Source organism: Bos mutus, chromosome 6 (assembly GCF_027580195.1).
Source record: "Bos mutus isolate GX-2022 chromosome 6, NWIPB_WYAK_1.1, whole genome shotgun sequence".
Taxonomy (NCBI): domain Eukaryota; kingdom Metazoa; phylum Chordata; class Mammalia; order Artiodactyla; family Bovidae; genus Bos; species Bos mutus.
Genome location: NC_091622.1, coordinates 37,110,811 through 37,136,813, shown reverse-complemented (window position 1 = coordinate 37,136,813; position 26,003 = coordinate 37,110,811). Strand labels below are relative to the sequence as shown.

General features: G+C 43.0%; 1 protein-coding gene across 1 annotated transcript; it reads right to left on the bottom strand.

Moving 5' to 3' along the window:
- Nucleotides 1-1,498: 1,498 nt before the first annotated feature.
- LAP3 (leucine aminopeptidase 3) lies at nucleotides 1,499-25,542 on the bottom strand. The gene is made up of 13 exons (XM_005887019.2): nucleotides 25,353-25,542; nucleotides 23,007-23,122; nucleotides 21,655-21,709; nucleotides 21,091-21,196; nucleotides 19,518-19,677; nucleotides 17,952-18,116; nucleotides 15,263-15,421; nucleotides 10,815-10,939; nucleotides 9,587-9,675; nucleotides 8,629-8,731; nucleotides 4,368-4,447; nucleotides 2,514-2,623; nucleotides 1,499-2,062 (listed from the first exon to the last, which is right to left on the bottom strand). The coding sequence occupies exons 1-13, from the start codon at nucleotides 25,452-25,454 to the stop codon at nucleotides 1,873-1,875; spliced, it is 1,560 nt and encodes a 519-aa protein (XP_005887081.1). The 5' UTR covers nucleotides 25,455-25,542; the 3' UTR covers nucleotides 1,499-1,872.
- Between the last annotated feature and the right edge of the window lie 461 nt (nucleotides 25,543-26,003).

Below are 26,003 nucleotides of genomic sequence, written 5' to 3'. Positions count from 1 at the left end.
TTATAAAAAGTTGTATTAACAAAAATTCTATTTTTTAATTTATATTCTTTTATTTATAAAAAGCCTTTGACAGGCTTCTGTCAAATCCCAACTTGGTCTTCTGAATCACATAGAAGAAATCTAAATGTTTTTACTTTCACAAGCCAGTAGTTCCCCTTCATCATTTCCATCTTTCCTGCTCAAGTAGCTTCTGGACATGGATGCCCAGAGAAACCTGTTTACACACTATTCCTAATTTTAATCAAATTTAAATTCATGTTATTAACATGGCTATGCATATCCCTTTCTATAAGCCAGTTTAGACACATTATACCCATTTACATAATATAAAGAAGGCAGAGCACTCAAGATTTGATGAGTTTGAACTGTGGTTGCTCCCTTGGACAGCAAGATCAAACCAGTCAATCCTAAAGGAAATTAACCCTGAATATTCACTGGCAGATCTGATGCCGAAGCTCCAATACTTGGCCACCTGATGCGATGAGCCAACTCATTAGAAAAGACCCTGATGTTGGAGAAGATTGAAGACAGAAGAGGGGTAACAGGATGAGATGGTTGGATGGCATCATTGACTCAACAGACATGAATTTGAGCAAATTCTGACTGAACAACAACCAGCATCTATTTACATATCAAGTTTTTAAAATACTGAGTTCAGTTCAGTTGTTCAGTCGTGTCCGACTCTTTGCGACCCTATGAATCGCAGCACGCCAGGCCTCCCTGTCCATCACCATCTCCCGGACTTCACTCAAACTCATGTCCATTGAGTCGGTGATGCCATCCAGCCATCTCATCCTCTGTCATCCCTTTCTCCTCCTGTCCCCAATCCCTCCCATCATTAGAGTCTTTTCCAATGAGTCAGCTCTTCGCATGAGGTGGCCAAGTACTGGAGTTTCAGCTTCAGCATCAGTCCTTCCAGTGAACACCCAGGACTGATCTCCTTTAGAATGGACTGGTTGGATCTCCTTGCAGTCCAAGGGACTTTCAAGATTCTCAAAATGACTCCAATTAGCTTTCTTCTAAATCTGCACAAATGGAATTTTGATTGGTTGAAGTTCCAGATGGTGGAAGTAGTCTACCCACTGACAGTTTCTTTTATGGCCCTCTTATTTCAATTATTTCAAATAAATTCCACATCCATTCAAGTCCCGGAAGTGAAAGCAAGCATTACAGTGAAACAATTAAGAATGCCAGCTCTGGAGGCAGACTGTCTGGACTTAAATTTCTGCTGTCCCACTTATTAGCTTGGTGACGTCACTGGCACGTTACGAACCCTCTCTTGTGTCTCATTTTCCTCCTCTGTAATGTGGGGGTAATGGTACCTGCCTCACAAATTCATCACTAAGTGCCCCAAAGTTATTAACATTGAGAAAATACATTTTTCATCATTTCCCAATTTAATTACTTAGTTTATGTAACACAGCCAGAAGAGACAAATTATATTAATAGCATCACTGGGTTTTATAGTAATAAAAGTGAATATGAGAGCCACACCAGAGAGCACCAAAAGTTGGATTTATTGTTTCTGACAATCGCACAGCAACTTTTAGTTTGTTCATATTCTCAGCATCACAAATCGGAAATACACTTTTGCTTCTCAATTAAAAACATATACTCTGAAAAGTGATTAGATAGCTTTTAAAAATCATCATTTTATAGACTATCTTAAAAATCTTTGCCAAGTAAGATACTAGCTTTACCTTTATAAATCTCTGCATAAAATGAAAAATCAAGGCATACAAATTTCATTTCGTTCTGTTTTTAAATACCATCTTTTGTTTCCCTTAAAAGATTTTTATCTATTCATTCAAAAGTATTTTGAAATTCCACTGCCCATTTAAGACAGAATGAAGGCGTTTTAGAGCATCTGAACTAAGCACTGTCTTGACTGAACCGAAACAGGAATTCAATCAGGGTCCTCGTGGGCCTCCCAGCCATGCCTTTTCGAAGATAAGGAACCTCATCTTTGTTGGTCATCACACCTGCTATGTCTAAATGTGCCCACTTAGGATGAGTCACAAATTCTTTCAGGAATGCTGCAGCTGTACACGCTCCTGCAGATCTGAAGAGAAAGACAAAAATCAACATCTAACCCCATTAAATACACACTGAATGTTCTATTAAGATCCTCCATTCTTGCTAAGTGACTTCTATGACTAGAGAGCAAAGTCAAGCCAATGAGACCTTTAAAGAAGTTAACCCAGAAATCGATACCTATCTTTAGACACAGCTTTAAGCATAAAGGATAAATTCTTTTTCTTGTGGTAATGACCATACTGTCCATCTCCTTCCCTTACCATTTGCTTAAAATGACCTTTAGATTTGAAAATGCAAAAACCAGTTGAGAACCAGTTGGGAAACACCTTGAAAATAAAAGACAGAAATCAGTGCTTATGAGCACTACATTGAAAAGAAACTGGATACCTAAACCTTTGTGAAAGATTAAAACTTTAAATGCTCATTTTGGCAAATAATGATTGTAAAAATGTACTTTTATAGTTTATTTTACATACCTATATTTTCCAATGTTATTAACATCAGCAAGTTGGCAATCTATAACCTGTCTTGTGTAATGTTCAAAGAGAGGCATCCTCCAGACACGGTCTCCTGTTTCAATGCTGGCCTAGAGAACAAATAGGTATGATAGTTGGCAGAATAGATGAAGCAGGTTCTGACCTATTACTCTAAAATATGACAAATACAACAGATTCCAGAATTATTTTAATTAATTAAAAAGCTTAAGAATTATAGAAGAAGCCAGGAATGCTATAGAACAGTCCTACAAAATTGTAGGGCATTTGCTGAAATTATCAAACTAATATTATGGGTCTCAGTTTAAATGAATAAGCTGGTATCCTGTAGTCAGACAGGCTTTGCTGGTTTGATTAGGGTGAACTAGTCTTCATGATGTTTTGTGGCCTTGGTGTGCCTAGAACTATACTACTAAAGGCCAGATACTAAGATAAAGTGACCTCATTAATTCATGTCATTTACACACTCATTCATTCATCCATCCATCCATCCATCATCTGCTGAACTGCTAAACACCAACAGGGGTTGGGGATCTAAAGATACTTAATATCTGAGTCATCAAAGAGCCTAAAGGCTAGTAGGAGAAATGGGTAAAGGTTGTGATAAACTGTGGTCAACGGAAAGAGCCAAAAGTGAAAAGTCAGGAAGCAGCAATGTAAGCTGTTATTTTGAGACTCCAGAAGAATAACTAACAGAAGAATCCACCAAGGGTTGAAAGTGACTACCTCCAGGAAGAGAGGGTGTAGGCTGTATAAACTGCTGACTGTTATTTCAATGTTTATGATACAGAAGGACAATGTGTGCCTGGTACAGAGGAGGGGAGAGGCCCCACATACTACCTGGAAGGAGACAACAGGGCTGAGTTTCTCCCAGAGGCTGGAGAAGATAGAGAGGGGCTTCACAAATGGCAAGATGACAGAAGTGAAAGGGAAGCAGTTTAAAAGAGAAGTTTAGGACCTTAAACCACATCAAGAGTGTATTCAGGAACCTTTTGTATTTGTCCCTGCTGGTATACAGTAAGCTCCCATTAATTACTTGTTGAAAGAATGAGGTGCCAGATGGAGTTGTTTCATAGCCAAGTGGATGCTCAGGGCCTGGGGCTTAGGATAGACAGCAGCCAGAGAGGTGCCAGCTGAAGCCACGGGAATAGACGGGATTCCCGATGAACACTGTGCAGAGTAAGAGCGTGAGGTCCAGAACGGAAGTCAACCAAAGGGCCAGGCAAAGGAAAAATCTGGCCAAGGAGGCTGAAACAGAAGTCATCAAGAAAGGAAACCAGAAGAGAAGACTACTGTAGAAGCCAAGAGCAGGGTGTCACCAAGAGGCCAGAGGTACACACTGCCTCTGGACAAGCTAAGGGAGGCTAACAGAGTGGTGTCACTGGGGAAAGCTGATGGCAGTGAAGAGTGTGGGGGTAGTGATGGGAAACTGCTGTGAAAGGGCTGGGTGGAGGTACAGAGCACAGCAGCAGAAACTGTCGTCCTCACTGTCCAGTAAGGAACCTGAGCAAGCCCTATTTACATACCCTCCTATTTGACTCATGACATGTGTTCATTAAAAGGCCATTCCTTCTTTTACAAAGCTATCCTCATACCCTTTTCTACATCAGGGATATTTTTAAGTCATGTTCACTTCATTCTGAGCAGGAATGTGGCATCATATTTATCATTTTTAAATATTTATAGAAAAGCACATTGAATCAAGTTGATGGAATCATTTCGAAGACAATTCTACAACATAAAAATCCTGTAACTCGGGGTTGAAGAAATACAGCATTCTAAGGCTAGAGGAATGAAATCACCTCCATAATTTAGGTGTTTCTGTGTTATTCTTACCTCAAATAGTTTGTTCCACAGCCAAGAAGAGTTGGTAAAGACCCCAGTGGCACCAGATCCCAAAGCTATGTCCATGGCACCTGCAAGACACAGCCCTTCAGGTCAGCATCCGGTCTCTCCTGGCAAGATGGGTTTCTCTACTGCTATGCAGGCCAAAACTTTAGCCTTTAACACTATTTTAATGTCTCCCTCATTTTCAAAAAAGATGATGTTGGCAAATCCTTACTGTATATATTTACTAGCTTTTTAGTTTCTCAAGTTAGAATTCACCTTCAATTATTAAGGAAAATGCAAAAAAGCAAACATCAAATATCACCAATTATCTCATCCCAGGTATAACCATTACATATTTTTAATATTTCTTTCCAAATTTCTTCTAAACTAAAAGCAAAAACCCATAACTAAGACCACACTGTACATGTCCAAGTACATGTTCTTACTCTTATGTTTTAAATGTTTATTCTTCTTTTATAAACAAATTCATTAGAAGTATTCTTAATGATTTTACAAGTCCACTACGTAGAGGTACTGGCCTACCTCATTTTATTACACTCCATTTTACTGTAATTTGAAGATGCTGCATTTTTCACACATTGAAGGTTTGTGGCAATCCTATGTCAAGTAAGCCTATCAGAGCCATTTTCCTAAACCATTTGTTCACTTTGTGTCTCTGTCACATTTTGGTAATTCCTGCAATATTTGGAACTTTTTCATTTATTTGTTACTGTGATCTGTGATCAGTGTTCTTTGACCTTACCACTGTGACTCACAGACGGTTTAAAAGATGGTTAATTAGCATTTTTCAGCAATAAAGTATTTTTGAATTAAGATATGTACATTGTATTTTTAGACATTATGCTACTGCAAACGTAACAGTGACCCATATGTAAAAGCCCGTGATTCTGCATGACATTTGGGCAACTCTGTTTGGGTCATTTGTTCCTTGGGCTTTTGTTACTCTACCTCCCAATTATCTCTCAAACCTATCCATTTCCCTTCACCATGGCTACCACCATCATCTACCACTGGACTATGGTAATAGTTTTAAAAAAAAATGTACTGTCAAAAACTTCAAATATACACAAAGCCAAGAGAATAATATAATGGACATACAAAGACCCATTAACCATCATCAATGAGTATCAAATCATGGGCAAACTGGTTTCACCTGCACTCCTAGATGCAACAGGTAATACTGAAGTCAAACACACTCATTCTTAACACACACACTTACACATCTATAGTCAATAACCACACACTGCTCACCAGCCCACCTGGCCTGCCAACCTCTCCTTGGTCCCTTTCCCTTGTGGTTGGGACACTGTTGGCCAAGGACCCTTTCGCAGAGCAAACTATCTCATAGTTCCCACTCATAGCTTCCTGCTGCACTTGGCTGCAGACTAAATCCCGCAACGTGCCAAGGCCAGCAGGGGACTGGTGCCTACCAGGACGTGGGTCCCAAGTGTCTTGACCCCACCACACTCTGTTCCTCTCTGTCCTGTTCATCACCGCCCCCACACCCCAACCTTGAGGGGTGCCTTCTGTAGGATGTTCTTCCTTCCTTCCTCCACCTGGTGATGCCTCCTCCTTCAGACTCCAGCTCAAGCAGCGCTTCTCACAGTGCCTGACTTCCTGTACCAGTCAAATTCCCAGATACACAGGCTCTCATGAACTCCTTTTAACTTGGCTCCTCTATGCTGGTCAGTGTGATGATCCGCTGACGGCCACTGTCCAAGGGATGCGGGCCTCACCTCTGTATGTCCCACCTCCATATTCCCAGCCATTCACAGGAATTAAACAGGGGCCAACTGAGTCAATAACTATTCATGACACCTACGACATCCCAGATACTATGGTGGGTGCTGGTTACTCACTGCCTGTGGTCTGTCTATATGACTGGGTGGGATACATGTTCAGTTACACATACACACTCATGAATACTTTACTTTTCAAGTTAGTGACCTTTTCTGTATTTATTCACTTGTCCTTAAAACATTCCTATCAACTCCACAAGAACCTTGCATCAGTGTTTGAATTTCTCAGAGAGAAGATAAGCACTGGCCACAAACAAGAATGTGATCTGATATCCTCTCTTAAAGGAAGAGAAAATGGGAGACATAAATATTTAATGTGATCCAACAGGGACCATGGCGCTAGAGATGATTTCATTACATATCTCAGAAAACAATTACTTTCTACACAATCACAGAACTAGTACCACCATCAATTTCAGAAGTACCATTGTTGGGGGCATACTTCCCATGTTCTTTTACAAGGCACTTTTGAAGCTGTATTAAACACTAACTCTTCCGTGTTACCAGAATTTGTCAGAGTATGGAAGAAACATCAAAGCTCCAAGGAAGGTGCTGAAGTTACCACTCTCATTCCATCCTAAGCACAGGCATTAAGAAAACGAGAGGTACCATGACTGAATGGCACCCACTGAGCAGCCACTGCTCCTACAGTCTGCTACAGGCCCGCTCTTTAAAGGTCAATAACATCAGTCCAGTGTGTGCCAAGCCAGGCACAACCACCTGTATCATCTCATTTAATGTACACAGGCAACCCCCGCCCCCAGCCCCTGCCAATGAGGTGCTATTATACCACTTTTACAGATGAGACCACTTAGACACTATCAAAGTCACATGCTCTTAAGAGGCAGCACAAATTTTAAAATGAGGTCTTCTCCTTCTAAAAGCTTATGTTCTTTTTCCTGCTAGGAACTCTGGTTGGAAACGTTCTCACCCTCTCCTTTAAATACCAGCTCCTAGAACTCAAAAGGGACTCAATCAGTATTTGGGGAACTAAAGCGAATCATCAAGACCCTTCAGTGAGGACAATGGCCGGGGTAACCTGAAGGCTCACCTATGAGGCTGCCCTTGGTAATCTAGATCCAACTTTCACACCCTCTCATACCCCCAAGCTTGGGGAAAAAAAGGATGGGGGGGGGGGCGCGGGGAGGCACTGTGACTCCTCATTTACAGAAAGGGAGTACTACCACCCACCTCAGCATTGCACCTCAAACACCAGCCCTAAAACCTCCGTTGTTCAGCTTAAAGTGTTTACTAAACTGAACAGAGACAGAAGACCATAAAAATACTATAACACCAACTTAAAAAAAAAGGAGTCTTTAGCAGATGAATCTATGGACTATTGTTAGAATCACATAAAAAAGAAATATGAACTGATTTTCTGTTAAAGGCTCATATGACCAGAAGAATTAAAATCAAAAGATGAAAATGATCTGAATTTTAATCTTAAAAGAGCTAGAGACACAATGAATCCCTAAAGTAAACTGCTGGATGAAAGATTATGAACATTGAGCTTTTGCAATAAGGTAATGACCACTGTCATCCCTTTAGATATTTATCGCTACCCCATAGAGCTGATGGTCTAGCCTGTCGCATGCCAGCACTGTATTAAAAGAGGCTTTTCAGAAACTCCTTCCAATCTTCAAAACTCTGAGAGGTAAACAGACTTGTCCCCATGTACTGATGTTTGAGGGTGTCAGGGAACCAGCCCAAGGTTGGTGGACTAGGAAGTAGCACATCTGGGAGCCACCCCCATGTTGGCCTTAAAGTCAACATGCTTCACACAACAAACACATTACACGGCCCCATCTCTGATACATGACCCTGCCACTCCTACCCCTCACCCCAGTGTTTTTATTTCTGTATAAACTCAAATACAAAAGTTCAGAAAACACTCCGGCACGTCAGATACATCTTTTGCACCTCATGGACTGTGGCCTGCCAGGTTCCTTGGTCCATGGCACTTCCCAGGCAAGAATACTGGAGTGGGTTACCACTTCCTTCTCCAGGGGATCTTCCTGACCCAGGGATAGAACCTGAGTCTCCTGCTTTGGCAGGCGATTCTTTACCACTGAGCTACTTGGGTAGCCCATCATGATAAATAAAAGCAACCACTGATTTGGGAACTTATCACTAATCTTTTCTGAGCTGTATCAAATGGCAGAAAACATTGCTTTGTATCATTTTTACTGTCACTGTGGATGGGCTGATCTGATCCACTTGTTATTTCTTTTTTTTAAAGTATAGCCTGGGATGTTTCGAAACCACTAAACCTAAGATTCAAAGCAGTTTACAACTGCAGAATAATTTTTTTGGTGAAAGATCTTTGAATACAAATGGAGCTCGCCAGATTTCAGCAAAATAATGAATGCCCTAAGTACAATGTGTGCACTCGAAGGCAACAAATGAGACTTTCTTCAAACAAAAGCAGGAAAAGCACACTGTCTGACCTGTCAGGGTGGCGGCATTAATGATGACCTTTGGGTTAAAAGTGTGAGCGTAGCAGAGCGCATCGGCCAGGATAAGTCTCCCCTCAGCATCGGTGTTATCCACCTGCAAAGAGGAAGGTCAAAAGACTAAAAGGATAAGATGATACAAACAATGAATACAAAATCTAGACACTCAGAGCAGTGTTCAGTTTAGAAGTATAAAAACGCTGCTGTGATGTTTGTCATCAATTATAAAAAATATACTACCATTAAAATAGGAATATATTTACTCTGAAGAGCAAATATAATTTAATAATCCCTGTATCAGAGCTGATGACCGAATGCTGATGACTTTGGAGGCTGAAATAAAGAGAAGTGTCTAGTTCACATTACCATTAAGTTTATAACAGGAGGGGGAAAATGTCAAGAGTTTCAAAAACAAAAAGGTGAAAGAGTTGAAGAAAGATACACTAAAGCAGCAGCCTGGATCTCCAGACTGGAGAACTCTTACAACTGCAGCAACTTCAGCTATATTAGATATAATATATTTCTTCTTTTAAATACGCTTAGTCATTATGTGTAGTAGTGCATGCATGCATATGCCCAGCAGAGGATCTGCTGCCACATCCCCAGATGCAGTGCTCACGATGCAGGACTTGTTTTCTTCTCAAACACTTTGCTAAATGGAAAAAGTTACCACATCAAAGGTGTATCCAGAAAACAGCCTGTACTTTTCCCGCTTTGGCCTGCTCTGCAGGGCTGGCTGCAAACTCATAAGCTGTGTGTATAGCATACAGAAAGTAGGGGGAACAGTAAGGTAGGGAAAACAATCTTAAAATTCCCATAAAGAAATACCTTTGACTACACGAAAAGCTACTCATAATAAAGGTACTGCCGTTCCCTAAATGGGGCCCGCACTCTGCACCCCTTCAAGGCAAGGAACAGCAGAACTCGGAGGCTGTGTCATCCACCTACAAACCTGTATGGTCTTCCCGTTCCTGGCTCTAACAACATCCCCAGGCTTGTTGGCCTTCCCACTGGGCATATTTTCACAAAGAGGAGCCAAACCTGTTTTTTTTAAAAAAAAAAAAAGAATACATGAAGGAACATGGAGTGTGCTATGTCCAAATATGCCACCCATGGGACCAAGGTCACAGCAGACCCTCAACAGATGCCAGTCACAGACATCATCTTGACTAAATATTTGAGTTTAGCATCACCAATGACTCAGGTGGCATTACATGCACCAGTGACAGGAAGCACACATCACTCTTTCCAAAGAAGTCTAATTCTATCACGAAGAAATAACCCAAACAAATCCAAATCATAGAATATCACAAGATAAGCTTGAACCTTTAAAAACTTCCAAGAAAGGGGCAAAAAAGGGGGTGGGGCGGGACTAGGTTTGGAGTAAAGAAAATTAAAGGGACATGATGACTACATGCAAGGGGTGATCCTTGAGTGGCTCCAAGATTTCAAAACCAAATAGAAAGAAATAAATGCTTGTGTATACAACACACACATAAAACTAACATTTTCTGGACAACTGGGCAGTTTGAATTTGGTTACTGTATCAATCCCTGGGAATGATAATGGTATTATCATTACACAGAATGTCTCTGTTCTTAGGAAATACAAGCAGAAGTATGCAGGGGTGACATATCATGATGTCTGTGACTTGTCAGACAGACCTGGATGACAGTCCAACTTTCTCATGCAATGGAGGTGACACTGGGCAAGCCAATTCAATCTTAGTCCCGACCTCCACGTCCCCCTCTCACACATGACAAACCTCCAGCATTGTGTCTGGCATTCTGAACTACAAAAATCACTGCTGCAAATGGAGGATTTTTTCTGTCCCAAGCACTTTTTCTGCATGTCAAGGCGTTTAATCGGCTGCAACCCTATGAGATAATCACTACCCTACTTATCGGGCATTTTCCATTGGAGTAAACTGCAAACTTGACATTATGTGCCCCTGACTGCTAACCACATTTTGCAGAAGTAAAACAATCAATTCTAGTTACTGCCCATAATGCAGAATACATTTAACTCTGCCAGTTAAGACAACACTTAGCTAAACAGAGCTTCTGCCTGATGAAAACCATTTAACTTGATCTTTTCAGATTACAGGAAACCGTGTTTGTTGTCTCCATTCTACCACTTGACTGGATTCTAGAAGCTCTCCAAGACAGCCGCCCACACACCTACGATGTTGATGGGCAGGTCGAGCTTGGCAGCAGACACGATGGCTGAACAGATAGTGGCAGCTCCTCCCATGTCGGCCCTCATGAGGTCCATGTTTGCAGCAGCCTTGATGGAGATGCCACCACTGGGGGGAAAGGACAATGTACCATGTTAAGTGCAAACGAGGGGGCTAGAAGCACTCTCAAAAACTGTGGGGTGAACTACCTCATACAAGCACCAAGAAATTTCCAAATTGAGAATCTGAATGATTTCACCATTTAAAAAGATAATATTATGGTTTTTATAAAAGACACAAAGTAATTCCAGAAATACGGGGGGTTGGGGGGGGTATCTTGGTTCATTTTATTTCTAGCTGAATGAAATGTTAGCACTGCCACTGGAAACATTACTACATCATACAGTCAATGCTGCTTAAATCCTGTCTGAGCTCTGGACACTCATGTAGATTTGTCTTTACAGCAAATTATATGAATTGATCAACTTATTGAACCTGAAGGTCACAAGCTGTTAGGGAAAAACAGACAAGTTCACAGAAGACTGGTAGGATCCCCTTTCAACTCCTAGGAAGACACAGGAGAAACTGGTTTTGACCAGTTTCTAAATAACCCAAGGTACACCAGATCTTGCGATAGCAAAATACAACCCACAGGCACAGGAAGACACTAGCCCAAAGCCTTAAGACAGTGCCTAAACACAGGGGCAGAGAAAGGCTTCAATCCACAAGAAACCCAGGCCACTGCCCCAGCAGACTTCTGGAACCAACAAGGGACTTCTCTGCTGCTGGTTTATAAGAACCCAGGGCGACCTGCTTCACAGGCTGGGCAAGGAGGCAGGGGCTCTGACTTTGAGCTCTAATTGGATTCTGCTGCTGACTTGCCCTGCTGAGAGAGAGTCAACTCCTTGCTCTGACATCTGCTCACCTTAGAAATCAGGCCCTAATTCTCACTCACCTCCAAAGTACTTGATAGTTAGATGGTTGTCATTTATACACCTAGAATTAAAGATTATCCATTGGCTCAGAATAAGAAAAGTACATTCCTGGTCCAAGAAGTCCAGAGATAACCCCATGAGGGCAAGGGGAGCACACTGATCCTTCTATCTATTTTTAGGCTGCTTCCACTCAGGGAGTTCCACTCTTACATACAGGACTATCGTTCTGAATAACCACCAGTTATCTTTGCTTACTTTTTAGATTCCCCTCCAATCCACCCATTTTTTTTCTCCTACATCCATCCTAGTTGAGGCTCCCACCATCAATGATTCAGATGCTTGCCTAGCTCCTATATATCCAAGTGTCCTACAGCAGCCTTACCCCTTCACTTTATTACCCATACAACTAAGAAATGTTTACAAACAGATGGAAAAAAAAGATAAGCAGAAGAACCTCAAATGCTTTTTAGAAGTATATACAAAAATTCAAAATAGATCACAGCCTTAAAGCCTAAAACCTTAAGACTTACTGAAGAACACAAGTACTTGGCATAGATAATAATTTCTTATATATGGCAAAAAAAAGTATAAACTATAAAATTAAAAGTTGCAAACTATACCTCACTGCAAATAAAAACTGCTCTTCAAAAGACACCACTGTAAAGGATATATGTCTGGAATATATATTTTAAAAAACATATAACTCAGTAAGACAAACACTCTTGTAAGTGTTTTGCCAAGGGCAAAGACTTGAAGAGATACTTCACTAAAGAAGATGTACCAACGGCTAATCAGCACATTTTAAAAATGTTAAACGTCATTAGTTAGAGAAATGCAAAGTAAACCTCAAAGAAATACTACTATACACTCCCTGAGTGACTAGAACTAGAAAGACGGACACCATGAAATGCTGGGGAGGACAGGGAACAACTAGAACCTTGTACACTGGTGGTAGGAATGCAAAATGGTATAATCACCTTGGAAAAGTTTGGTAGTTTCTTGTAAAATTAAACATGTAGTTATTATACAACTCAGCCCTCCTCTCCTAGGTATTTAACTAAGAGGAAGACAAACATCCACACAAAGCCTTACAGATGATGCTGGCTTTTATAATTAATAACTCAAAACTGGGACAACCCAAATTTCCCTCAACAACGATTGGATAAACAAATGCTGGTATTTCCCTACAATGGAATATGACCAACAACATGGTTAAATCTCAAAGATAATATGCTGAGAAAGAGGCTGGTCTTTTTATTAAAAGAGTCCCTGTAAATGAATTTCTAGAAGAGGCAAAAGTAACCTACAATAACAGAAAGATGACCAGTCATCTGAGGTGGGGGTGAGAAAGGGGATGAGCGCAAAAGAGCACGCTCCAAAACTCCCAGGGGAGTTTTTGGGGCCTTGGAGAAATGTTTTATTTTCGTGATAGAGGTGGTTGTTGCAGGGGTGCACACATTTGTTAAGCTCACTATGCTGAACACTTAATGGGTGAAAACTGAACACTCAATAAGTGAACTTTACTGTAAATATATATATTTCTAATGTCATTCTTTCCCTCTGCTAGACACCCTTCAGTTACTTTCAACTGTTCAAAGTCCAAAATCTAACCAGATCCAGAACAACCCAGTTTCTGCCAACGTCTCCAGCTGTGCCTTGACCCCTGCCCCAGTCCTGTGCTATCGTGGCCGCCCTGGCATTTTTTTCAGTACTAGGAATTTCCCCTCTTTCTTCCCATCCGCAGCCTTCACCTGGCTCTTTCCCTGACCTACTCCCCACAGAACTAACTCCCTTATCCTTCACATCTTAAGCTAAAAATGTCACTTCTTCTAGGAAGCTTCTCTAAACCAAAAAGACTAGGTTGAGCACCCTTGCTAAATATCCCCATAACAAAAAGTTGAAATACAGATTTAAGTGAACAAACAACTTCACCCTGAGCATAAAAGTTTTGCATTGACATTACCCCGATGATAGTATAAAACTGTCACAATTAGCAAGACATTTAAGAACAACTTTCATTATCTAATTTTTATTTGCTGTAATGTTTCTTTTTATTTCATTTTTGGCTGTGCCATGGGGCTTGTGGGATCTTAGTTCCCTGACCAGGGGCTGAACCTGGGTCCCAGCAGTGAAAGCACTGAGTTCTAACCACTGGACCACCAGAGAATTCTCTGCTGTAGTGTTTTATAAAACACACTTTAATACAACAGTATATGCACATGATATATATAAATATGCATATTTTTCAATAGTATGAGCTCAAATCTTTTACTGATGGGCCAAATAATGATCATTTGGAGACCAATGCTTTAAATGAGAGGAAGTGAACCAATGAAAGGAAAACACAGGAGGCACTGCAGTCTGCTAGTATACGGAAGACCACTCTGGCGGTCAGATCTGCCCAGGACACAGGCATCACAGTACCTAGAAACTCTCTTGTAAGGGCAGGATTCATTCACATTTCAGATGGAGTTCTTGAATGGGTACAAAAATGTACTAGGGGACATCAACATTTTATAGATCTTTAGCAGCATTTTCTAAAGCAGTTTCTATGGACCATGATTTCCTGAGATACAAGTTCTCTTCAAAAGGAAATTTAGATGTTAATTATATTTCAATTAAAAACAAAAAAGATTTAGAAAACGCTGTGTTCTATACCAAGAAGTACTATAGTTGAAACAAAATAAAAAACTTATTCGTTTTATCTAACCTAGACTTTTAATCAAGTTATCTTTTTCAAGTCTCACATTTAATTAGCATCCCAGAAACCAGTATTCAGTAGCAAATGCTTTCCATGGGAAATACTGACTCAGACCATCTTTTCCAACTCAGTTTCTCCCTGGTTGAAATAGCCAGAGTGAGCTTCCATTTCTAAGGAACACTTATGGTTTAAGGCAGGGATCCTCACCCTCAGGGATCTAATGCTTCATAAGCTAAGGTGGAGCTGATGTAATAATAAAATACTCAATAAATGTAATGCTCTTGAGTCATCCCAAAACCATCTCCCACCCCCCAGCCCCCCAGTCTGTGTCTTCCATGCAATCGGTCCCTGGTGCCAAAAAGGTTGGGGTCTGCTGGTTTAAGGAGATTAATGAAAGCCAGACTGGTCAGCAAAAAATGTGAGCTGAAGTAAGCAAAGGGAAGACAGCATGATCCACACAGCTGCCTCACCTTATCCAGTTGGAAATTTTAACATCCCCATAAAAGAATCAAAATGTATGGCAGTATTAGTTATGGAGCTTTCAAAAAATCATTTAACCTAAGTCATGATTGCCTCACCTGCAGAACGTCCACAACGCCTAGCTCCTGGGGTAAGATCAGGGCTAATATATGTAAAATGCCCTAATACAGCCTCTGACACACAGTGTGCATTTTATAAGTGGTGACCTAATACATTTAAAGTAACACATAAGATCTGACCAAACACCATACTTCTGAAGCAAATCACACACCAAATAATACAACTACATACAAAGCATTCACCAAAATACAAAGCATGGATACAATAAATAAGTACCTGTCAAAGGTAATCCCCTTCCCAACAAACACCAAGGGAGGTTCACTTGCATTGGGACTGCCTTTGTAGTGAATTTCCAGGAAGACTGGAGGCTCTTCGGACCCTTTGGCCACACTTAGAAATGATCCCATTTCCTGTTCCTCAATCCAAGACTTGGGTCTACAAGGCAAGAAATGAAAAATGTAAATACACATTGCTCTGTTTCAATAACTTAGAATAAACTCATCTGTGTGTAAAAAACAGTGTAACACACAAGCTCTTAAAATACATACACATTAAGTTCTGAAAATATATACATGTTAATGCTTCAATTATCACCTCCTATCTGCTTTCTGTATATTCCTGGGTCAGTCACTTGATTCTGAATCTGTTTCCTCATCTACAAAATAAGATTAATGACACCTCCTTCAAAAGATTAGCTGTAGAAAAGACATCTCCATCAAAAGATTACTTGTAGAATTATAGAAGAATTCACGTATGGTATGTAATATGATGTCAGGTAACACTGTATAGTCAAAGGCTAGGGGCACAAAAGGGCTTTGTATTGATTTCTGGCCACAGTAATTAGGCCAAGGGAAGACTTCTACCCTCCTACAGACAGACCAGAAACAACGTCATTCGAGGAATGCTCCTCTGGCACCTGCCTAGCCAGAGGAACTAAGCAGGTGAATGAAATTGTTGAAACTATTAAACTAGAACTTCATCATAGAGAGATGGCCACCCAACTTCAGAGGGAAAAGAATATAAAAATGGAAGGTATGACAATTAAAAGAAACTCACTTCAAAAGAAGCGAGGCTGTATAATGTGGGCATTTTTAATCACAAACCTAGTACTTGATGTTTTACTAAAGTCCTGCCCTTCTGGAAGTACAGTCTGTACCTCTTTGATTTATACCCACCTAACGCTAGAGTGAGTTTGATGCAGCTGCCTCAATTTAATAGGTTACATTCTCCCCACCTGACCTGCCCCATCTCTGGCTGAGTTTCCTTTGCTCCACCTCAAGCCCTGTGGTTTCCCAAGGCCACTGCATAGGTGCTTCTGCCCTGCTCTCTCGTCTGTTCACCTCCCTGAACTGCTCAGGCACCATTTTTGTTGGCAAACCTTTTCAACTCTTCCACAATTCTCCCCAGCTCTCTGCTCTTGCAGCACCCCCTATACCATTTCCCTTCCCATTCCTTCCTGCAAAGCCCTCAGTTGTCTGAGGACAAGAACCACCCCCATCTTTGTATGCCAAGTTCCAGACATACAGGAGGTGCTGTTACTGAAGACATGTGGCCACACGGCCACGGTCTGCTGGCAAAACGTAGCTCTGGTGTCTCCTTAAATAAAACAAGGAACAGTCTTCACCAAGACACCTTTTTAGAGACTAAACATTGCCACAAAATACACAGCAACCATCCCAGAAATTTTATCAAGCTCCAATACTGCATTTTCTATAGACGGCACATTTTCTTTATCTAGATCACAGAAGTTTCCCTGAAAAAAACATGAATTCTAATCACAATTAAATAGTGAAGAATCCTTTTAAATGTAAACACCCTTGATTAGCAACTTTGATAGTAAACGATTCTTTAGGTGAAGCAAATATCTGTCAAGTTGCTTTCATTATAAATCCCCAAATACTTAGACTTGGTTTGCTTAAGATTAGGGGGAGTTCCCAAGGATGGCAGAAAGCCTAGAGGTGCAGCCTTTTAGGTTCAACAGCAAGGCTGCTGACAACAAACCTCAGGACAGCCAGGCAACACCAGCTCTGGTATCTGATCTAGCTAAGGGAATCTACCAGGCAGATTCTCATTCCATGCTAGGAGGGTATGCTATGTTATTCACTTATGTCGAAAAAGAGAAAAGACAGAAAGAATTCACCAAAACTAAACACAATATGTACACTCCTCAAAAAGGTAATAGAGTTACAATTCGATCCAATAGTTCAATTCCTAGGTACATGCCCAATAGATATGAAAACATATGTCCACACAAAACCTTGTACACAAATGCTCACAGCAGCATTATTTGCAGTCCAAAAAGTATGTGCTATGCTTAGTCACTCAACTCTTTTGCAACCCCATGGACTGCAGCCCGCCAGGCTCCTCTGTCCATGGGGATTCTCCAGGCAAAAATACTGGAGTGGGTTGCCAGGTCCTCCCCCAGGGGATCTTCCCAACCCAGGGAGATCAAACCCAGGTCTCCTGCATTGCAGGCAGATTCTTTACCATCTGGGCCACCAGGGAAGTCCATCCAAAAAGTATAAACACCCCAAAAGTCTATGAACTGATGGCTGAGGAAAAGGGAAATGAGGAGTGGGTACAAGATTCTTTTTTCAGGGTAATGAAAATGTTCTAAAATTGACTGTGGTGACGGCAGCACAACTCTGTAAATATACTAGAGATTACGGAATTGTATATTTTACATGAGTGAACTGCATATGAATTATATTTCAATAAAACTGCTACAAAACACATACAAAATGTAGTGTGACGTCACAACACTGCCAAAAGCAGGCAAGATATGACAGAAATAAATCTCAAACTGAAGAACCCTTACCCCTTCTTGTGTGTGGCTGCCAGAGGGTCCCTTTACCTCTCTGGTCTCAAGTTAATTCTCTGAATGGTGAGAGAGCTGAATTTTAGGATCTCTGAAGCTCCATCTGGCTCTAGCATCATATGAGTCTATGGTATAATCCTGAATTACCTGATGAAGACGTCTGTTTTAATACTAGCACTTTTGAGATTCTCCTCAACAATTTCGGCAAATTTGGTTGGCGTCATCTCGTTGGCAGGTGTCTCCATCAAGCGGCGTGCCAGGTTCTGCCCAGAAGCAAAGAGGACGCCTCTCTGCCAGGCCTCCTGGTCCTCACTGGCAGAAGAAAACACAAGGTCACCGTCAGACAGCCTCTCAGAACACTGACCACAGCCTGCAAGGAGGGCTCTTACTGAAGACAAACGAAAAGTGATGGATAGAGGGGGCCCAAATATATTCTTTGTAATCTGAACCAGGGAGGCAGCTGTTATGGTTTATAAAGAGCTGGAGAGACTTCCCTGGTGGGTCCAGGGGTTGAGACCATGAGTCTCCACTGCAGGGGGTGCGGGTTTGATCCCTGGTCAGGGAACTAAGGCCTGGCATGCTTCATGGCATGGCCAAAAACAAAAATAAAAGCAGAAAACATGACCCCCACTGAGCTGAGTGAGAGAAGACCTAGAATCCCCTTCTGTATGAAAAAAGGGGTTGGCCTGATGGACTTCTGAAGCCCTAAATCTGCTCCCCAATCTGACAGCAGATGTGTTCACAGAATGGCCTGAGGGACTGCAGAATGAGCTCCCCCTGGTCAGTCCTGCCAGAGAATTGCCAGCTTCCTGCCTTCTCCCTGCCTGGCTTGGGACCCTGAACTCCGACCTGCTGGAAATCAGGGTTGGCTTCACAAAACAAAGGACGTGGGCCAACTTTCCAGGACCCTGGCTATTCTTGTGCACCACAAGAATTAACACACGTGGTGTGGGGATGGACAAAACAACACTCATTGCTTACAGAGTTCACCATGTGCCACACACTTGATGGGTTTTGCCTTTTGATCATAAAAGTCACATGAGATCTGATTCACAACTCTACTCAACCAAAGAGGAAAATGATTTCTGTCACTTCATTTTGGTCACCCAACCAGAAAGTGAGAGCTGGCTTCAAAGCCAGGCTGACGGGTCGCAGGGCCCTCATTTTCACTCACTATATCACAGGTGCCAACAAGACCCCGGTTGTCCCCCGCCACGTCTCCTGAGGGTCTCACACTGTCTGCTCCTGAACCCAGAACAGGGCTGGAGTATAAGTGGTGCTCAAAAAATGTGCCCAAAGCTGAGTCTCCCACTAGACTAGGAGGGCAGGGACCGGATCCCGGCATCTGCTTATTTCTGGCCTTTAGCACAGAGCCCACAGGTGCTAGGTAGATGGAAATGATCTGCATTAAAACCTTCTGGGACCCTTCTGTCGTCTTGTTCTATCCCTCCTCAGGAGGCCAACCAGGAATAGTTTCCTAGGAACCAGCAAGCATGGAGAAGGGATCTAGAGAGTCGGAGGGAAACACACACAGGAGCAGCCAGGAGCAGAAAAGAGGCAGAGTCATCATACTCCTAAACTGACTAGGGCCATGAGAGAGCCACAGACAAGCCACGAGGCAGTGCCGGCCGCTGAAAGGCAGGCAGCTCATGTCCAGGAGGCCATGCCATCAGCACCCAGGGAATGGACCTGGTCCTCGTTTCGTGCCATCACCTTCCATGGAGCTTGGCTGACACCACCACCTTCCTTTTCTCCTTCAGGTCATCATACTCATAGAGCCCGAGCACCGCTCCTTCCGCAGCCGCCTGGGCATCTCCGCAGGGGTCCACCTCCACCGACGGGATCTCCAGATCCTGAATCTGTCTGCACCCCGCTTCACAGGGCAGAGGAACCAGAAAACCAGAGTCAGTCAGGGACCCTCAGAGGGCAGAAGGCAGAGACTTAGGGTGGGGTCCTGAGAAAACATCAAGATTGGGGTTCAAATCCCGGCCCTGACACTGATCTTTCTGAGCTTTCACTTCTTCCCTTTCCATACAGTGAGGACATGCACACACCTCACATAGTAGTGGGAGGACAGAATGATGGATAAATGATTGGTCTACCTCACATGGTAGTGGGGGGAAAGAATGATGGATTAAATGATTGGTCTACCCTGGTGGCTCAGACGGTAAAGCGCCTGTCTACAATGCGGGAGACCCAGGTTCGATCCCTGGGTTGGGAAGATCCCCTGGAGAAGGAAATGGCAATCCACTCCAGGACTATTGCCTGGAAAATCCCATGGACAGAGGAGCCTGGTAGGCTACAGGCCATGGGGTCGCAAAGAGTCGGACACGACGGAGCGACTTCACTTTCACTTCACCTCACGTGGTAGTGGGAGGAAAGAATGATGGATTAAATGACTGGTCTCACTCACAAGGAAGTGAACGCTATTACTAATACCACTTCTGAAACACTAGGGTTCTCTGAGGAAGCGTCCCAGTCACTAGAAGCTTGCCGTATTAAAAATGAGAAAGCAGTGATGACACTGCAATTATATCCAAGGAACTGAGCAAAGTCCATTATTAACACAGCGTTTATTAAGACCGAGTCAGCAAAATGCCCCAAATAAAAGTTATGAAATAATCACCCAACATGAACTTTGAAAGTAAATTTAACAAGCACATATGATATACGTGGGGTCACAGCACAATCCAGCTAATGATTCCTGCCTCAGCGATGGTGTTCTAAGCTTCTTTAACCACAGTCTCCTCGATGAAGGCCTCATCCTGCCACTCAGCCCTGACAGGACCCAAAGGCACCTACTCCAACTCTTCAAACTGTCCATGTGGCAAACTGGGACAGGCACACACCTCTGTAACTAGTCATAAATAAGCACTTTGTACTTTGCAGCCATTTTCTCTGATGTGTAAATAGTTACGACTCCATGTGATTTAAAAGTGGGGCAACACCACGGATACATTACAAAAAAAGAAAAAAACAATCTACCCACCAGGACTTTCTGGCTAAAAAAGAGTTCTAAGGCCAACACTGCAAGAGGGAACAAATGGTACTGAAACCCTAGACACAAGCTAAAGAAATATAAAAATGAAATTCCATAACCTAACCTTCTATATCTAAAGTAAGGCCAAGCATACTGGCTAAGGAAAACTGAGTATTTGTTGAGAGTTATTTGTATGAATGTGGGAAGGATAATGATGGTAAGAGGACAAAAAGAGCTGAGATTGATAATCTTACAGAGTGACCCTTAGGAATCTTTAACAAGAGTAAACTTTAAAAGTTAAAGAACCTGCAACAGCAGCTCTGATGTTTTCTTTGCCTTCATGCCAGTTCTCCTGTTCATCAATTCCAGCCGTCTTTTTGCCAAGGCCAACCACCACCACGCTAGGGAAGTCCTGTTTCAAAAAATACAAAGTCAGCCACTTTGATCTTTAAAGCATCCATTTCTAGCATGAAATGGTATATGACCTTTCACACAACCACCTTAACCTCCGCACAGGACAAAACTCCCCAAGAAATTTGGTTGTTTTAATTTTTTTAAGCCCTGACATCTTGGTAAAGTTTTATAACTGTGTGTTGGAAAGGCTGAGTGACGACGATCCTGCAAATGTCTGCTTCTGTAAGACAGGGCTACTGAACCAAGAAAGCCTACAGACTGAGGAATATGAGATGCAGTACTTTTCGACAGCAGTTTGCCTCTTGACAATTTAACCAATGCTTGTGGCTTAATACTGAGATAAAACTCATTCATAATCCAACACACAATTTTCTGTATAATGGTACAGCCAAAGTACTAGGCACATATAGGTGTTCACTGAGGGTCTGCCAAATAAACCTTATCTTCATCTCATACCTCATGTAGACCATAAAAGGTTCGGGTTTTGCCTGCCTTCAGGGGTGGTCCAGATCTGAAACAAAAAATAGCTGTGTTAAAAAATATAGTTTGCTCTGTCCCCTTGTGAAGTGACATAAACCAACTGTATTATTACAGTGGTCTGATGCTTCTGCAAATTTGCTACTTATGTTATCAAAAGCAGAACTCTCTCAGAAATCTCTCAGATTTCTCAGATGCAGTAATTCTAGCTCAAAAACTTCCAGATTAAATGCCCTTATTTTAAAACAATGATAGAAAGCAGTGCCATGGGTGGGTAATGCAGAGAAGACTGAGCACTGGATGGAGGCTGACCTCAATCTTAAATCTAATAAAAGATGTAAGACACCAACCTAAGTGGCTGACTTGACTGCACTGTGTTTAGCTTGGAGGATTTTTGTGATTTATCTACAGATGGGATACCAGGCAATTTCCAAACAAAGCAGCTGGCAATACACAATTATAGCCTGAGAACTGGATGCACTGGTACCATGCAGTCAGGAAGGCCAGGCTGTTCTGTACTCCAACAGGTTAGCTTTTGGATTAATGAATTAATCAAAGCACTTCAGGGAGCTGTCGAAGGGTAAAGGATTGGTAATTGACAGGGGATGCAAATTCTGTCATCCAATAGTTAGACAATTATTCTAATTATTAGGCTACATCTATCAGATACTAATAGGTTATCTCTAATTCAAATAATATGCAGTTGCAGTGGCCTACGTTGACAACTGTTTCTGTTAAATTGCGGCCCATAGCTGAGAAGGAGTTGAAATGCAAACCTTTTCCTACCTTCCCCATTCCCTGACTAATCCAAGAGTAGTTAGAATCTCAGGCCCACACCAGATTTACAGAACTGGAATGTGCATTCTAACTACACCCCCAAGCGATTCACGTGTCCTTTAACATCTGAGAAGCCCTTGAAATTCAAAGCTTATGATGCAGCCTCCTGAGGCTATCTGATCTAGCCCAGAACAGGCTATTCCCCCCAAGTGAAGAGGAGTTAAAGAGGTAGAGACATTGGAAGGAAGCAGGTGGGAGGTGGGGTGGGGAGAAAAGAACTGAAGCCAGGAGGGTAGGCTGAGGAAATCTGGTACTTTCCAGATCCTTCTGGGTCAGCCTCTCACAATACCCTGGTGATTGGGTTGAAGTAGCCTGATTTCCCAGAACTGTGAACCACAAAGTACCAATATACAATCAACAGACACTTACTTTCACTTTCACCAAGAATATCCTGGCCAGTGTATTTCTGTGCATTTTCCTCCACCAGAACACAAAAGACATTCTCTTTCACTTTCAGGCATTAAAAAAATTGAAATCCAAAGATGAATACGTACATGTTCAAAATTTCTCTCAGCTTTCCAGACACCAATTTATTAAAATTCTCTCCTGCACTTGTAAACTGAGGCTCATCTTCTTCTTTTTCTTTGCTATAGATTCCTAAAACAAGGCCCTGAGAAAAAGAGAAAAAAGGTGTACACGAGTAGAGTAGATCCCAGACAGGGACTCAAGGGATCCCAAACTCCAGAAAAAGCTAATCATTTCAACCAAACCATGTCCCCCTCAAGGACAAAAGAACAAGGCCAAAAAAGCAGCAGGTGCTGAGCAGTCAACTACACTCATATCCTGCCTATGTGTTTCAAACTCCTGCTAACACAAGAGCCAAATTACTACCTGTCCTGGTCTTAATGGTCCCTCTCAAGAGCTTTCACAACACAGAGGGCTTTTCCTTCACTTTCTGCAGAAACAGCTCTCTGATCTCTCCCCCTTTCCATCCAAAAGCTGGTCATAAAATTTCCCATGAGAAAGTTTCTTGCCTTGTACCAGCAAGAGAACATTCTTATCATCAGGGACTGATGATAAGATTTGGGAGTCAATACCAAAAGGGACCTGTACAAAAAACCTACTAAAATAACCCTCATCCTCCCTTAGTTTCCCCCACATATTTCCTAGTCCCTGTCTCTCAACTGACTGCCCCTAGGCTCCTTTGCCTAATCACATTCCCACAATTTCTCATTCTCTGTTTATAAAGGTATATAAGCTTTGGGGCCTATAGGCTTCTTCCGGTCTTCTCCCTTTTGAAGACTGGACACATAAAAATATGAAGTAAAACTTGTATGCCTTTCTCTTGTTAATATAATCTGTTTTAGGTCCATTTCATTCTTAGTCTCAGCCCTAGAATCTAGGTGAGTAGAAGTAAGTTTTCCCTCCTTTACAACCTTCAAATGCAAAAATGTGCAATATTCTGGGATACTATCTCGATAAAGCCAAGGGCTGCACTTGCTGATACTAACAAGTTCTCTGGCCAACTCATAGGCTGGAAGAGAGGAAAAGGATGCACCTTCACTGGGAGGGTCAGGGACATACAACATTCTCTCAGCACTTAGTGGCTTATCCTTCATCTCCTTGAGCCCCAGACTCCAAACACCTGAAACAAGGAACTAAACCTAGGAATCACTGTCTACCTCTGCACAGCAATTTATGACTTTAAAAATGTGCTCTGACTTAGGGCACCTTTGTAAGGTGGAAAGAACATGTAGTCTTCCCACTTGACAGATAAGGAAACCGAAATCTGGTCTGATACACTAGCCTGGGGGCAACAGAACTGGCCAAGAATCCAGATGCCTTCCCTCACTGTCCTCTGTGCTTTCTACAAAATCACACTGGTACTTAGACAAAATCATGTCTTGTCTTATTTAAAAAAAAAAAAAAAAGGCTTCCTCTGTGTTGGTAACCTTCCCAGGTTCTAACTTTCCTAAGGCTGCCAACTGCCTGGGGTTCCAGGGAACCAAGTAGGGAACTGATCAGACAGAACACACAGGTTACCTGAGCAGGATGTATTTCCATAGTACTGAAAAGAACTGGGGACAGACCTCTGGTCCCTCAGCCACCCTGAACTCAAGCCCCATCCAGAATACTTCTAGCCAGGGACAGTCCTGCTGGCTCTCAAGCCTGACTCCCACGCGTGTGCTCCTCCCACGGAGCCGTTTCCCCTTTCCAGATCCCCCTACGACCAAATTTTAGTGACCTTCACAATGGGGTTTCTTCTGCAGGACACTTCTCTTAATCTCACGAACAGACAGATCTCCCTGCAAAGCCCTTTTCCCTAGAGAAATGTTATTTTTCTCTAGAAACCCTTCCACGTAGTTTACTCCCGGAGGACCTGTGTTTTCCTGATCTTCACCTTCAGCAGAGGAGAGAGGTCCTGGTATGGAACCCGAGGCCAGTGACTATCTGACTCTAGGGCATTTCACCTCACCAATACTTGGGCATCCTCCTAGCTGAGGTGGGAACAATCCTGGCGCCGTCATTCCGCGAGTTACTGGGAGGACTGAACAAAATCGCAAAATAAGGGCACGGTACAGAGTTGGAGCTCAGGTAACGGTAGCTATCTATCTATGGCTATCAATCTCTCGTGCTCAGAGTTCGGATCCTAGCACTTTCAAGCAAAAGAAGGAAGAGCGCATCCCCCGCACTAGCCTAGTAGAATACTGGGGGGTCTGCAGCCTCGCGCAGCCGGCTGCCAAAGCCGAGCTCGGCAAAAGCAAGGTATTTTCTCTTTAGTCGATGTCTGCGACTTGGCTCAGAAGCCCGGGACACCGCGGCCTCGCCCCGCCCCCAAGTCCCCGTCGCCCGTGGGCACGACTCTCGCGGCGGCCCCGGGGCGAGCCGCTGCCTCTCACCTTCGTCATGTCTGCAGCGGCTGGACCGGGTGCCCACAAACGCTTCACGCTCAGATGTCGGACGGCGACTCGCGCGGCAGCCGGAAGAGGCAGCAAGAACATCTTTTCGGCTCGGCCCCCCGTACCGCCCTCCACCGAGCACGTGGCGACGGGAAGGCGGGCGCGCTCCTAGAAGCCCGGCTTTGGGGGACGGCCTGCGCGCGCCTAGGGGTGGGGCAGGTGCCAAGGGGCGTGGCGTGCGTACGCCAGGGGCGCGGCGGGAGGGCGTCAGTGGGCGGGGTTGTCGGGTGAGGGCCAACGCGCTAGCGGACGAGTACGCGTGCGTCCAAGGGGCGGGGCGGGCCGGGTCGACTGGGTGGTGCTGAGATAGAAGCGAGACGGTAGCAGGCGCTTAGGGTCCTGCCCTTTCGGACTGAGGCGAAGAGGCGGGGCTCTTGGGGGAGCGCGCAAGAGAGGGGCGGAGTCGCGGTTGTGCTGTACACCAAGGGGCGCGGGGTGGAGGCGGGGCACCGAGGAGAAAGGTTGCACGTAGCTTTAAAACAGAATTGAAACTGCGTAGTGAGGGCCTTCCTACTGAGTAATTTTTATAATTTTGCTTTTTTTGAACTTTTTTCTGAACTTCCATCTGGTCCAAGGGTTCAACATTGTAGG

Bases quoted from the DNA above. Each gene is read 5' to 3' on its own strand.
- LAP3 (XM_005887019.2), bottom strand. From the start codon at position 25,454: ATGTTCTTGCTGCCTCTTCCGGCTGCCGCGCGAGTCGCCGTCCGACAT. The intron at 23,123-25,352 runs GTGAGAGGCAGC...TCTTTTTCTCAG, and splicing joins CCGCTGCAGACATGACGAAG to GGCCTTGTTTTAGGAATCTA. The intron at 21,710-23,006 runs GTACGTATTCAT...TTTTTGTTTCAG, and splicing joins CTGAGAGAAATTTTGAACAT to ATCTGGACCACCCCTGAAGG.